Below are 16,863 nucleotides of genomic sequence, written 5' to 3' on the forward strand. Positions count from 1 at the left end.
TATCTCATTCATTCTTACTTCTTCTCTTTCCTCCAGTTAACATCTAAACCACGCCTTGCATCTTACACATGATCATATTTATTTCTTTACCCGCCTATACGCATCATGTATGCATACTTTTTGTATCTCAATATTCACGTTCGGAGAATTAAGGAGGCAGTTACAACTCTTCACTTAAATTACTAGTACATTGGTAGATTTACAAATTGACTTTACACATTTTTTTTATAGTTTTATTTATTTGAACAAATAAGTAACATACTTGTATTTTGTCTAATTGTATTTTGTTCCCGCAGAGCCAAAGCTTGTCTGCGGGTTACATTACATATTTTTTTAAATTTTTAAAAGGTAAGTACATAGTTTAATAATAAATGAAGAACTAAATATATTTATGTGCACACTTAAGTTTCATTTGCTAATTTTTAAAATACATTTAGGTTTTTTTCCTCACGATTTTCAGCTGGTATTAAATTAAACAGTTTTGGTACTACACTACTCATTTTTCTATCTCCATAGTAATCCTTATGTCGTGGAACCGTCAGCTGCTGTGCCAATACTTGGGTCATTGTGCAACGTTCACCATTTTGCCTATCAATGAGAGGTCATAAATTCTGTAATCTATTAAACTTATATCTTTCTCTAAAATGTTTTCCATATCTGGATCGTGGTTATAAAAAACATTTTATATTCTGTACGTTCTTAAATAATTATTTGATTTTTTTTTATTTTATGAAAATCTTTTTTATCCAACAATGTTTTGAGTATGTCCAAATGCTTGCAGACTGGCTGAATTTTCTCCCTATGGAGTTATTCATATTTAAATTTATTGCAACAGAAAGGGAAAACACTTTTGAGAAGGGAATATGGAATTCTAGGCATTTACAGAGCTTATGACTTGTCATTGGCTGGTTTCAGTGGCCACTTTACACACTTTGTGACATTCACGATTTTGATTATGTTTGAACATCCACATTTCTTCAACTCTTCCATCTTACCAGTCTGCAAGCATTTTTTTTCAACCCGTGCCTCATGTCTGAGGATGGTGATAACGCCTGACTCCAGGCATGGCTCGTCTGTGGACAGTCTCCCTCCATCTGGAACGGTCTTGTGCTCTTCTATAGGCATTCATCAGTGATGATTCTGATAACTCAGTGACTGTGCCGCTCCATCTTGTCGGTTAATGTCCACGCGACCTTGTCCCTTTGACACTTCTCAGGAGAATAGTTTTCTCCAAACTATCAGAATCTCCCCTGGAAATATGCCCAAAGAACTGCAGGATTCTTTTCTCGCACATGAATATCAGTATTTCTCTTATGTCCAGTTCCTGGAGAATAGATGCATTCGTACGTCTGGCCGTCCACGGAATTCGCAGCACTCGCCGCTAACACCACATCTCGAAAGCTTGGATTTTTTTCATTTCAGATTCCTTCAGTGTCCAACACTCCACACCATACATGAACACTGAGAAAACCAAGGCCTTCACCAGTCTCTTTTTGGTGTTAATGGTTATACTGCGATTCTTCCAGATCTTCACCAGCCAACTCATAGCACTTTTGGCTATACCAACACGTCGCCGTATTTCACCTTCACACCCTGCAAGCATGTATACATACTCAAAACATTGTTGAATTAACTACCTTGAAAAAAAAGAAGTATAAAAATTGGAATATGGTTTTCTGGCGTTGCCTAGTAGGTGAATTGATTCAGCCGGATGAATCTCACCCACATGTTAAAAGTTTCAGCTCTTTTACTTCACAAAATTCAACAGATGGAAGAGTTGACAAAATGTGGATGTTCAAACATAGGCAAAATGATGAATGTTACACAGTGTGTAAAGTGGTCACTTACACAAGCCTATGACAGGTCATAAGTCCTATAAATACCTAGACGTTTATATTATCTTCTCAAAAATGTTTTCCTTATCTGTTGCAACAAATTGAAACATTTTTTTAATTTTGTTAAAGATACTTTTATCATTTTTAATGAACAATTGGTCTTAAACTGATAATGAATCGAAAAAATTCATGTGACATATGCTAACAATGTATATTTATTCGATCAAATTGGTTTAATTTTAGTGAAAATTACTGAAAACTTAGCTAAAATATCATTAAACGGGCCGACTAGAATACATTCCAAAACCAACAAACCAGTCAAAAGTCAGCTGTCAAACTACAAAAACGAACTTTTTGATGTGATGCTGACTACCAACATAAGCAGAAAAAATAAAGACGTACTTACAGATACTAGTATTTTTTTAAAAATAAAGACTCCGCTTTTTAATTTCTGTAAGCACGGGAGTAGATGAATCTTAAATATTATGTAGGTATATTTAATGAACACCCCCGGTGAAAGAATTAATAGCTCTCTAGAGGGTGATATCCAGTTTTTTGTTTCCAAACATTTTGACAAACTCAAAATATTGAGTTAATAGTTAATAGGAGGTTTTTGACGACTACCCTCGTAACGTGTACAAAAGTTAACGTTCGCAACTATATATTCTGATGCTACAGGCTATGGTGATTATTCATCAATAACGCTGAAATGACGTATGTTACAAATGTAATCATCATCAAAACATTCAAAACAGTACTTGATTTTAGTAAAGCTACGCTTTTTATGATTATTTTTTTAAGATATAAAGAAACAGAGCAAAACTCAAGTTATCTAGATTAATGAGTTCCAGGCGTTATCCGGATAAGCAGAAATCAGGAGTATTGGATTCATAATTAAATTAGGGTAATGTTTCTTTAATTGGAATCACATTTAAAACTAACTAAAACAGGTCTAGCAAAGTAAATTGCTTTCACAAAGAAACTTGTTTACCCATTTGTATTTTTTATCTGGTATAGGATCGATTGTGCCGATTTGCTGGCTGAAATAATTTTCAATATTTCCCTCCAACGCCGTCAGCCGTACTACGTTACTGAGCAACGACAATTTAACGTAGTTATGCAGAAAGCAACGTGTCAACTATTTGAAAAAAAATAGATATTAGTGTTATCAGGTGCAGAAAGGTAAATTCTATGTTCTGCTAAAAACAGCCAGACCGCTTTCATAAAAAAACTGTAATAATCACCGTCTGAAAATAATTACGATCACCAAAACGACATTTATTAATTTGCAGAAAACACCAGAAAAATCTTACTGTACTTTAAAAGTCATTAAAACTGGTCAAATGTATAGGTAGATTCTTGTTTGTAATATAAAAAATCGAATGTATTCATTGTTTATCATTTGTCAAAGTCATAAATATTACAACGGTTGTGTAAATTTGATTTTTCACTCTTTTCACAGAGAGGCTATTATCTCAGTTTCTTTTTTTTAAAAGCTGGCTGTTCTGCATAACTACGCAACACTAGATCAGCTCCGAATTCTCTATTAGGAAAAACAATTGGCAGTTTTTTTTAAATTTGAGAAGATAAAAGATTTTGACTATTTAAACGACTCACACACTTAAACGCCCACTTAAACCAGCCAATGACAGGTCATAAACCCTGTAGATGCCTAGACTTCTATGTTACCTTCTCTAAAATGTTCTTCATCTCTATTGTAATATGTTATATTACATTATTGTTATACCTTGTCATGTTCAGAAAATTGTATTATACGTATTGTGTTGGGTACGTAATTAGTGCTTTGCTAGGTTTTTATTTTTTTGTGATTACTTCATTGTATTATATCAACATTGCAATGTGTGCACAACGATAAATTTAAATAAATTTTGATAAAAAAAATTAAAAAATACGTCTCCTATTTTCATTCTTATGATTTACCAAAACATTAAAATTTTGATGCCATATTCAACGAATTTTCAATAACTCACTATTACTAAATGGAAATTAAGTTGTGGCAGAGCGAGATCATTGGCCGCTTAAATCAGCCAACGACAGGTAATAATTTGTACACATACATATTTCTATCTCTAGAATTTTATCCCTCCGTTTAGTTTTATTCAAAACAAATAACACCCCAGGGGGTGAAATCCAGTTCTAGTCTACAGAATTTTAGACACATTAAAAAATAATTTTGACCAAATTAACTACTCCAAGAAGTATATTTTTTTTAAATACTTTCATGTGTTACCTAGAATGTAGGTTTAATTATTCAGTAAGATGAATCTCACCCACATAAATAAAGGTTTTAGCTTTTAAACTTAACAAAAATCAAGAATTGAAATATTAAAAGAATACGTATATTCAAACTAAGACAGAATGGTGAATGTTACAAAGCGTGTAAAGTGGTTTCTTAAACCACCCTATGACAGGTCATGCATCCTAAAATTCCTTGAATCCTGTATTTTCTTATCTAGAATGCTCTTCATGTCTGTTGTATTACGTGTAAGACAGGTTGTGGTATCATGGGTAGTGTCGCAGACTCAGGATCTAGAGGCCAAAATTAATATAGCTGAATACATCATAGAAACGCAAAAATTTACTACAAAAATAATTCAATTAAAAGTTAAATTTTAATAAATATTTTTATCTTAGTTTACGAGTAAGAACGTTTTAAATGTAGATTTGCGCAAAAAATTCACTCACGTAAAGAAGATTCGTAAAAAAAATATACATGTGCATTGCAAAGTGGCTAAAGATATCCAACATACTATTTTGTAAAGATCTTATCTGTAAGCGAATTCTTGTTCTACACAGTCAGTAAAAAGTCTGATATGAAAAGCAGTCTCCACGTCCATGGTTGCTTTTCTCCATACAAGAGAGACGCTGAAGTATTTATATTGGGAGATAAATTAATGAAAGTAGCTATTTTATTGATCAACCAGTTTATAATAATGTATTATATCTACTTCATGTTTTATAAGCTGTTCATGATATTAAGGAAATCAAAGCGATATAACATATAACTTGGCGAACGCAATATTTAGAAAAAACTTAAAGATTAAATTCTTTAAAGTAAATTATCGGGAATGAAAAATATACAATAGTTCTGTGTAAAATAGAATGATTTTTTTTTTTTTAATCGTAAGTAAGGAACCTTGCCTTCATTTTCAAAGGGACTTTTGTGGTGATCAGACGTGCCCCTTCAAAGAATAATGCTAATGAAAATATATTTAAAACAATATCTGTTAAATAATAATTGTTTATAAACTTAAAATGAAAATACCATATAAGGGAATTCGTTTAACGTATTAACAAATGTATTAACATATTTATTAGATTAAGGAATATTTTAAAAATCAATAATTTAAAAACAGCCTATTAGTCAATTGTACAATCTATGTTACAGTATGGTATTGTTGGATGGGGTGGTTTATATGTCAGTATATTAAACCTCAACATTCAATACGGAAATCCTATATAAATAATTTGAAGTTCATTCAGTAGACCCTATTTATAAAAGAAATTCCATTATACAAATTTACAAAGAAAAAAAAAAAAAAGAGTTTGAGATAAATAAGTCACTCAGACACCGAAATTGTATTAAAATTCCTATATTCCACACAAGTCATGGTCAAAATAGCTTCGTCTTCAAAGGTATAAAAAATACAGTAATCTCCCTAATGAACTAAATGAATACTATTAAAACAAATACATTAATAAATAAATTCAAAGAAAATTTAAAAAACTTTAACCCGTGTAAAACTGCATTCTATTTTAATAAATAATAACGTATTATTATTTTCTATTTTTCTTTTTACATCCTATAAGTTTCTTATTCTTCTCATGTACTTGTATATTCAAAATTATACAAATTTTAATAAATAAATAACTGTAACAGAGTAAGTCACTCTCCAAGCACAAGAGCTAGTCTCTTTTTTTTGGAGAGTGATAGTTATAACATTTACTAGATGTATAAAAGTAGATTTCTACTACAATAAAAAAACATATACCATTTATGAAAAAATATTGATTAATAAAAAAATTTAAAATAAAAAACCCTAGGACTATGATGCGATGTCCGCTTATAGAGATGCCATTTCACTCTTTTACATTTAATGAAAGTCCTTTGGTTTAACAACAGGCGGTTTCTTAGCTGTCCTTGGATTTATTTATTTTCAGTTCACAAACAGTAAAAAATATCACAATATAAATACAATTTATTAAATAAAAAATAATAACACTAAATATCTTTCACCAATTATATGTGGACACCAATAGTCACAAAAGAAAAATTAAAAATTGTATATAGACTAAAATTTAGTTTTCATTATATGTTATTGAAGCAGTTTATTAGAATTTATATGAGATTAATTTTAATAAAAATTATTTTAAGATAGATTCAATTTATACAATCGAATAAAATTTTACTAGATTATTAAGAGTCTCGTAGTGGTAAGAAGTTTTTTTAAATGTATAATAATATAATATAATTTTTAAAAGTAATAATAGACACAATAAAATAAAATAAATAAAAAAAGAGGCGTACCTCCCCTAATATATTTTTGCTGGGACACAAGTCTACGATTTGCTCATGAATGTTGTAGAAATTTCCCTATTATTATAATAAAAGAATAATTAAACTTGATGTAAACATAAGTAGTGTCTTTTTTTTCCAAAGAAGAGAATAAGACGACACAACAAAAAAATGTATTCCCCGTCAATAATTCAAAGCATCTTCACTGTACACTATGAAAATATTGCAAGCAGCTTTGGCAACTTCAATCTCCTGATTAAACGCGAACAGAAGGAGGTGTCTAAAAAAGTTTGCTTCGTCTGCTTGACATTCCGTTTTAATTATTTTTTTTGATTTATTGAAATTTACAGTCAAATAATATATACACGTACAATACAGTTATAATTTAAAAGATACTTTTTACAAAACAAAAAATGATTTCAAACTTATAATTAACAATGTACATACATAATGCGTCATAAGTTATATTACAGGAGAATCGAAATTGAAAAACAAAAATTTAAATGTTTATACTAATAAAAATAATAATAAGAGTAATTATTATGAAAAAAATAATTTTTTTTTACATTTTAATCAAATAATAAAAAATTAAAAAACAAAAAAAAAAAAAAAAAAACAAATAAAAAAATGAAAAAGTCTAGAAAACACAAACAGTTAAAACATTATGCAAGATCATGGTATCTATTGCTTACATTAATTATATTTAATACATTTTAATTTATTCGATTGCATCTTTCAAATATTAATTTATATGTATTATGATACTGCTAAAAAGTTTTTAACACAATTTATTTCCTTAACTTTATTGGGAAGCTTAAAATATTTTTTTACTGCAATGCAAACAGACTCTCTTTGTATAATTGAATGTTTCGCTAATTGAATTTTTAATTTACTTTTATTCCTTTTGTAATGAAAGTGGCTTTTTTCCTGTTTACTTAAATATTCGGGTCTTTATTTAACAAAAAGACAAAGTTCCATTAAATGAATACCCGTCACTGTTAATAAATTTAATCTAATAGAAATTGGCCTACATGTTGCCGGATAATCATTTAACGAGGATTTAAAAAAACTTACTCTCCCTAAATCATTTTTTTGCTACTTTCGTGTAAAATGCATGTCTGTCTTAATATTTAAAAATGCACTTCTGTTCTTTCCACTGCAATATATGTTTCTACTTTATTTTAAGTATACCTATATATTTTATACTAATATGTTTAGATGATATTTTTAATATTTTTCTTTTTCTTATAAAAATCATTTATATTGTTTGCTACTTATGTGTAAAATACATTTCCGTCTTTATTTGAATCTATGTATGAAATTTCACTCTGTGAAAACGTTCCTCAATTCATGTTGTAAAGAAATTGTTAAATTCGTTTTCTGAAATTAATAAATTTTAGGATTAGATGTTTTTTTATTATTTACAATTATGGAAAAAGTCGTTTCAGTGCGAGAACGTTTCTTTGTGCTTACATTATTTTCTAAAACATTTTGATTTCATTTTTGGCATCTTTAATCGCCTGACTATTGCACTTTCTGTTCACCAATCGTTTGACTTTTGCAAGAGTATGTTTTTATTCATTTTAATGTTTTTTAACAACAGTTTTTTTGTGCATAATATTAAAGGTCTTTATTCATTTAAAATAAAATTGAAAAAAAGGCATTGCATTTGCCTATCATAACCTCATAACAACGATAATGCCAGTATACGGTCGCTTATTTCCTTTTGAATTTATTAATATTCAAGTTAAATACCTTTAAAACCTGTTACATAGAAAAAGCGAATTTGTATAACCAATAATGTTATCATACAAATTTGCTAATTCAATGCAACAGGTATGCATGCATGCATTTTTTTATGCATTCGTATTTACGTCAACACAGTATAACAATTTGGATTGACGGATACGTTTTAAAGGTTACATAAAAAATAATTATCCTCAATAAATTATCTGTCGTCTTTTGTCCAAGAAGTCTATCTGATAATGTATTCTGGCTTCATTGTAATTATTGAATTTGTATTTGTTTATTTGTTATTTTTTACATTTTATATTTGTGATTTTCGTAGTATGGGGACCAGATTTAAGTTGCATGCTCAAGCCGACTTCTAACGATTACCAAATACTATTTATCATCTTTAACGACCGATTTGTTTATATCGACTTTTTATGTCGGTACCTTGTTATGAAGCACAGCGTCAATATTTAAGTCGGTATGTTACCTACCACCCACAATAGTCACGAAGTATTTGGCGCACCTTTCCTTTGTCGTACCTTCATCTGTTGTCATAAGATCATTTAATATGAAATACTTATCCCCGTAGAAGACGTTAATTGACTTGTATAAAAAAAAATACCGTTACATAAATATTTATGCATACTGAGTTAAACTCGATTCACCTAGAATCATTTCGCCTGGAATCGGAATGTATTTTTATAGTTTATGCCACATTACTTTAGACACGGGCTCTAAGACCACGATGATGTAATATAAACTGATAATAAAATAAACTATATATTCTTAGCATAAACATAATATTAGATTTCAAATCCTTTCAATTCATTGAATAAAAAAATACCTGTGCTGCTTTGTAAAAACGAAGTTTTATTTTATCAGTTTTAAACATTGACATATAACACATCGATAGAGCCCTATAGAGTTAAATATTTTAAAAAGGAGTGATACGAAAAAGCATATAAAGTTACTTGGTACTGTTTATTTATACCAGAGCTGCATTCAACGAGCATACATGAATACCAGAAACTTAAAAGGCTCTATGTGCCATGGACAAAAAAGGAAAGCAGACGGGAAATTAAAAATACACATAATAATTCAAAGAAAACATTATTTTATTTTTATGCCAAATCAACAAAAGAGCATATTTTAATGTAGTTTAGTAAAAAATATATAAAAAAGACATATTAAACTAAGTATGAAATCAAAAAAACAAATAATTTAAAAGAAAGTCTCATGTACCGTTGTTAGTTTCTTTTAAAAGGGCCAAAGTGCCCTGCTCTCTAAAGCAATAAAGGTGTTAGTGCCTTAGTGAGAATAAAGAAATAGGTACATCCACTGTTTCATCTATCTATAATAGTGATGTGACGACGATGAAAATTCCCATGGTATTTATAATTCAGTATAATTACTATTTAGCACCCAACATCGTGTATATCTAAAATTCTATTATAAAACTGTTTATGTTCTTCCGTGTGCAAGTAAGGTATTAGATTTTTGAGATCTTTTTTCTTATCTTCTGTTATTTTGCTCTTGCAATTCAGCATGGGTAAGAAATAATTATCTAAATCCGATAACTTTTTGTTCTTCTTCAATAATCTTACAATTTTCCAGGGCTCCATAGAGTTGTGGGTCTCTTTCATTTTGACAACGAAAGGATTATCACTTACGAATTTCAAGCGATGAGCCTTCGATATCTGCATTGTGGTAGTATTCAAAAATATTTCGGCAGCCAATTTAAAATCCATGAAATCATGTGATGTCATTGAAATAACATTAAAAGGCTGCTTGTCACGAGTATTTTTCATCATATCAACAAGATCTGCAGGAACAATGGAATGTGTTACTCGTTTCCTTTTTTCGATTAAAGCAAAGTCCCTGTCGCAGCTAAGGAATGAATGCCCGCTCATTAAAAATTTATGCTCTATCGATGTAAAAACTTTTTTATACACAAGATATGCCCATAAAAATATCATCATTTTATTTTTATTTTGTCCACTACAATTGTCACTCCACATGATGAGATTCTCCTTTCTTATAAAATTATTAGAAAACATTTTGTAAATGCAGGATGCTATCGCATTTCCCCCTCTTCCTGTAATAGCTTCATGCCACATAAGCATATACCCATCACCGGTATTTTCGATATGCACACCCAAATTGAAATTTGATAATTGTCGCGAATAGTACATGGGCCCATGAGTTAAAGTTGGTGTCAGCAAAACTTGTTGCAAGTCCATGGCGGCAGTGCATATATTACTACTCGGCATCTGTGATTTTTTTATATCAAGTGACATCTGTTTTGTTGCTTTTTCTGCTTTTCGATGGTGTAATTCAAGTTGATTCTTCAGTATTGTTTTATTAGATGGATCGGCATTTATTTTAGCAACATAGAGGTCGCACGTTGCACATGTATCAGTTCGTTTCTGGCCAAATTTTAAATTCGGAAACTCCTTTCCAAAAATTTTAGAGTAGAACTTATATGTGACTTTTGACTCCGGAAAAGATATCTTAAATGCTTTAAACAAACGATGTATATTTAAATCTGGACTTAAGTATTCTTTCTCTGATCTCGCTCGACCATAATGACTTACAAGTCTGGGAAACATATTTACATGTTGTTTAATTTCATCCTCATCTTCGTCTGAATATTTTCGTTTTTTCTTATTGATGTTTCCTCTTGATTCCAAGTAGGTTGTATGTCCTTGTTTCTTTTTATCGAGTAGTACTTGAATCTTTTTTGGAGAAAGGGAAAAAATGTTCATGAACGTTGCTTTGCACACACCGACAACATTTCCCTTGCCATCTGGAAGCATATAATATGCGGTGCATTGTCGCCTACTTAGAGCAGGAGATTCATAGGTTCCATGCCTTCTTCTTTTAATTTCTGTCAAATGGATTAATCCCATCAGAAAAGAAGATTGCTTTTCATTGTTTTTTAACGCATAGAATTCCGTGAACAATGACATCTTTTGTTCGAAAGGTATTTCTTTGCAGTTATAGCTGCATTTGCAGATACACTAAAATAAAAAATGAAGTGAATGAAAGCAACATAGATAATATAGGTACGCAACCGTGGGCGTATCTTAGGGACTTAGGGTCAATATCTATCACTCAGTAGAAACTAAACTAGAGGAACTAAATGTGGTGGAGTGTAATAATGATATAGTAATTTCTCCCGGTTGCAATCATTAGGGCGTAACTTATTTTCTGATATGCCGTTAACATAGTTATTTACACATTAATAATAATATTTACGAAAATATCCATGAAAATATAATTATTAAGGTTTAATTATCTTTAAACGAATTTATAATAAAAAATATTTTTTTAAATTCTTTTTTTTGCTCTCCTAAAAACAAGTAAAAATAAAGTTTCACCCAAATACCTCTGACCGGGAGATTTAAAAAATTGAATTCAATACAAATACTCCATTTAAACTATGTCATGGTTGGCAGAAAATTACAGGTTGGCACATCCCTAGCGCATGATGAGTGACATTTTATCTAGTAGAGACAACCGGTGAAGATTTAAAACAATGTACAAACCTCTTGATTTGGGGGTCGTTTTGCAGGAATCAACTTTCTATTGGATGTAAAATATTCTTGTCCAGAATCTTTTAGCTTCTTTCGGGCCACTTGGGCACTTTTTTCCCCCTTTTTACGTCTTTTAACGCCACCACTATTCACAGAGACCGGTTCATTGTCAACCATTTTGATACAAATAGCATATGACTGGCGATGGCACTTAACACCTTTTAAAGGAAAACAGATGTTGGTACTTACAACCAACGCCATCTTTAGAATTTTTTATAAAATATTATTTGTACTACAATGGCATTTATACCCTTCTGTAGGACATTGGCCTTGGCACATACTATCCATTTCTTAAATAAAATCATTTTCGTTATTTATGGCACTTACACCCTTTTAAGTTTCTGGTATTCACATATGGTTCCAAAAATTAAAGGATTCTTATTTTTGGTACACAAAAAAGTTTGTTTTATTTTCGTTTTTGGTGGATCTCAATCAGGTTCTTTCCTTGAATTCCTCATAAATTCATCACACTTATTTCTTTTCACTGGATTTTTAAGTAAAACATAAAAAGACATTAAAAATATCCAATCAATGTATCACTGTACTTAAAAAGAGCTTCACAATTGCGCCGCCAGGCGTTTTTTGACGTTTACAAAAAGTCATATTTATATTCGAATATTAATTGTTTTAAGCTTGTAAATCACCATCAACAAATATTCACCAATGAAAATTTACGCAATCCTTTTTTAAATGTTTATTCGAAAGGTTTTTACATGTTTTTAGAACACAAGTAGGCATTTTTGTTTCAATTCTAAGCATCACGGCAAGCTGGCGATCGAAAAACGACAAAATATGCGTTAAGCATGGACTGAGCGCTTGAGCATGAGTTGAGTGTCATCATTGTTTAGGGTTTATCTTTATATAATTATAGTTTGAGCTAGAACAATAGAGGAAAGAGTTGTATGCATAGTTAGTAACAACAGACTGGCAGATGGAATAAATATTTATTATATCTTGACACACGAAAGGGGCGTTATCAGCGTCACATATAGTTTTAGTGTATATGTAAATTAATACTAATGGACAATATTTTGAGTTTGTCCAAATTTTTGTAGACATGGACTGGATTCAACTCCCTGGGGAGCTGTTTATATTAACATATTACAGTGTAAAGTGGCCACTTCAACCAGCCATTGACAGGTCATAAGCCCTGTAGATGCCTGGACTTCCATATTACCTTCTCTTAAATGTTCTTCATCTCTGTTGTAATATGTTAATATAAACTCCTCAGGGAGTTGAATCCAGTTCTTGTCGACAAAAATTTGGACAAACTCAAAATATTGTTGACAAATTACCTGGTCTATGAAGAAGTATAGAAATTGGAAAAATAATATTTTCAGGCGTTGCTTAGTATGTAAGTGAAATAATTTAATTAGATGAATCTCACCCGCATAAATAAAGGTTTCAGCTCTTTAAATTCACAAACATCAACAGATGAAAGAATTGAAGGAAAATGGATGTTCAAATATAGGCAGAATGGTGAATGTTACACAGTGTGTAAAGTGGCCACTTAAACCAGCCATTGACAGATCATAAGTCCTGTAGATGCCTAGATTTCCATATTACCTTCTCTTAAATGTTCTTCATCTCTGTTGTAATATGTTAATACTAATGGATCGTGGAGAAAAAAACTTTTTTTGAGGATAAAATCTGAATGGATTTCCAATTCCATAATAAGCTACAATATAATAAATGTACATATTTTTAAATGTATAATAGTGTAGTGGTCAGCGCGTTTGTCTACAATGCAAGAGATCTTGGGTTCGATCCCCGATATGGTTGACATGAAATATTTATTTAAAAAGGTGTTATTACAGTAGAATATTTCATAGTCCCTGGACTGGTATCTGAAGCGTAAAACAGATCATCTTACCGTCATGTAACAAAAATGATCAAGATACACTGCGATTGGTGTACCACTGCAGTGCACCATTGAGAGCGAAAAGGGAATGATGATGAAATATTTTTTTAGCCCTGCATATAGCAGCGGTTACATACAATTTATAATTAATCCACTTGTGACGTCTTAAATTCTCTTCCGCTTCTTCTCGGACAGTTCTGCCGCTTGGTCCGTTATTATTGTTATTATGGATAACTTATATAGCGCCATTTTCGTAATAAAATACCTCAAGGGCGCTTTACATAGTGATTCTATTGTTAAATAAATTTAATTGAAGCTTTTAAATTTGTGATTTAATTAAATCAATTTATTTTGTTGTCACATGCTACGGATTTATTCAAATGATTAAGAGAACAAGTGGGTTTTAAGTTTTTTCCGAAACAACACTTCACTGTTACAGCCTCGCACCTCTGCTGGGAGAGCATTCCATGCCATAGGGCCTGCGACCGCAAATGCGCGTTCACTAAATTTAGTGCGCTGTTTATGTAGAGGTACAATAACTTTTCCTCTCCCCGTAGACGTAGCTGATCTAAGCGTGAGACACCTGTCAGCAAGTTCATCTGGAATGCACAGTTCCCTTAGATATTCCGGAGCAGAGTTGTGCAGTGGCTTATACATAAGCCAACAGAGTTTGTATTCGACCCTCTGTGGAAAACGTAGCCAGTGTAGTTCCCGAAGTAGTGGAGTGATATGACTGAACTTAGAGATTCAGAAAATAAGTCTCGCTGCGGCATTTCGTTACCGTTGACGCTAGCTTAACCGAAAATATCCCAGAACTTTGATCATTGGTTGATTCATATGAACTAGCGACGTCGTTCAAGGTTATTCGTTTTTATCAAAAAATAAAAAATAAAATTCCATCCCTTTTTATAAAAACTTTGCAGTATAATTTATTACTCTAATTTGTATCGCGCGTAAGAAAACGTTTTTTTTATCCAATTTTCCGTGGGGCTAAAATTCCCCATTATTGCTTTCTAATCATGTTTGCACATATATTGCTTTTATGTGTATTATCTATTCAGTGGCTTTTATCCATACCGTTTTACCCGTTCCTATTTTTCATCTTCACTCCGTATTCAATCTTAACTCCGTATTATGCTTCTATTATCATTCCCACCATAGGTGCTTATTCCCGTACCAAGGGTAGAATTAGTTAGAGCACAGATTGCTATAGAGATCAAACAAAGCATGGCGTGTCGAACTGGCAAACTGTATATAAAAACAATTTAACCTCTTTGAACCCAATAGTCTTATATTATTTATTGTTTCAGCATTTACTTTGTGGAAAAAACATTTTATTTATTTATTAATATACACGGCGCGCAGTGCCTTTAACCTTAAAAAAATACATATTTAAAATAACATAAACATTTCAATAAAATGTGAAAAACTTAAAAATTAAATTGAAAAGTACTATTTTACATTAATACTATATATAGCACAGCAGTTTTGTATTAAGAACATATTTAGATATAAAAAAATAATTAAACAATCTGTGCAGAAAATTTTTTAAAAAGAAGATGATTAAAAAAAAATATGACTTTGTATCTTAAATCAAATGCCTAATCCTTATTTTTGTATATGTAAATTGGTTTTAGTCTATTTTATTACATCTTATATGTTTTTAATTTCTCTTTTCTTTTCTGAAAAAAAAAATAGTTTCTTATGTTTAACTCAATTTTATTTTTTTAACTCAATCTTTATTTTTATCTTTTACTAAACTTTATTTCTACTATTACTTAAATTGATTTTACACTATTATTTTATATAATTTATGAAAGATGGTGGAGTTCTATATTTGAGAATATATATAAAGAACGTTAGTAATGCTTACTAAAAAAATAAAATATTCTTGTTGAACTTCCAAATAAATAAAAAAAAAAAAAAGAGAATTGATAAATATATATTTCTTTAAAAGGTAAATACAATAAAATTATTTTGTTATAAAAAAATAAAAAATAATAACAATAATGACAATTAAAGTAATTTAAAAAATAAGTATACACGTAAATATGTTACACAATAGCACCCATACTAAAGTAAACATAGAAAGTACTATAATGTAAAAATATAAATTACCGTTCATCATCTTTGAAATGATTAAATAGAGTTTATTTATATTGATTTATATTTTGAATTGATTTCAAATGAAACGCTTTGTAATTTTTACCGCATAAGAGTTTTATCATTATAAACATAATTCTTCTGTACGCGTGATGTCACTGAACTTCTCCTAAACGGCTAAGCCCATTTACGTGCGGTTTTCAGCGAAATGAAGATCTTTGCGCTGCGCGTGTTCGTAGATATTAAAATTTTCAATCGAATCTGTAAAAAAAAAGTTCGAAGCATAAATCTTTTTTTCATTGACCTACCAGGGTTGCATTCGACGAGAATGCACATACAAAAAAATGGAAGGATACTGTTTGTGTTAAAAAAAAGTTTGTTTTTGAATTTTTACCAAAAACATTCGCGTTTTATGGATCCCAATCAGATTCTTCCCTTACATTCCTTATATTTCTTCCCATGTATTTCTTTTTACTGGATTTTTGTAATACTCAAATAATATTAACACATTTTTGAAAATCGCATTCATGCATAAAGTACACTCCTGTTGGTGAAAATGGCCGAGTTTGACATTTGCAAAAAGAATGCCATATTTGAATAGGAATAATTTTATGTTTTGGAATTTAACCATAAACAAGCACTTAGATACCTACTTATCAAAAAGAAGTATTTTTCCAGGCTAATAGCAGGCAAGCCAACGTTCGGGCAAGACAACGTCTGTCGGGTCCGCTCGTATATTATAAAACAACTAGTTTCAGGTATTCTGAATTACCTATCATCAGGTGTAAATATAAACATATATATGTATAAATATTTATTTATTTATACTTTAACATTGTTTGTATTCTTTTTTTAATACGGAATAATGTTCCCTCACTGGGGTGTCGCGTGCTGAGGGAAATATTTTACAAAATGTGGAACATGCCTAAGATTAGCTATTTAACAAAGTTAACATAATAATAACAATAAAAAAAACGTAATTCATCCAATTAACCTAACTATCATTAACATAATAAACAATAAAAAACTAAAAGAATCATAAAAAATATAACCAATTTATATAGACCAATAGAACAAATTCCATAAACATATTTATAAATAAAAGTTTATATTTTCACCTGATGATGGGTAATTCACAATACCTGAAACTAGCTGTGTTGTAATATATTAAACTCTTTGTGATAAAAATTACTAATT

At 30.4% G+C, this 16,863-nt stretch overlaps 1 protein-coding gene across 1 annotated transcript; it reads right to left on the minus strand.

Annotated features, from left to right (window-relative positions):
- Positions 1–9,375: 9,375 nt before the first annotated feature.
- LOC148272105 (uncharacterized) lies at positions 9,376–12,041 on the minus strand. The gene is made up of 2 exons (XM_088240521.1): positions 11,655–12,041; positions 9,376–11,126 (listed from the first exon to the last, which is right to left on the minus strand). Exons 1-2 carry the CDS (start codon positions 11,901–11,903, stop codon positions 9,522–9,524), a joined length of 1,854 nt encoding a protein of 617 aa, XP_088096647.1. The 5' UTR covers positions 11,904–12,041; the 3' UTR covers positions 9,376–9,521.
- Positions 12,042–16,863: the final 4,822 nt, after the last annotated feature.

Source organism: Micrasema longulum, unplaced genomic scaffold, assembly GCF_059751315.1.
Source record: "Micrasema longulum isolate JH-2025_06_02 unplaced genomic scaffold, ASM5975131v1 h1tg002483l, whole genome shotgun sequence".
NCBI classification, from domain to species: domain Eukaryota; kingdom Metazoa; phylum Arthropoda; class Insecta; order Trichoptera; family Brachycentridae; genus Micrasema; species Micrasema longulum.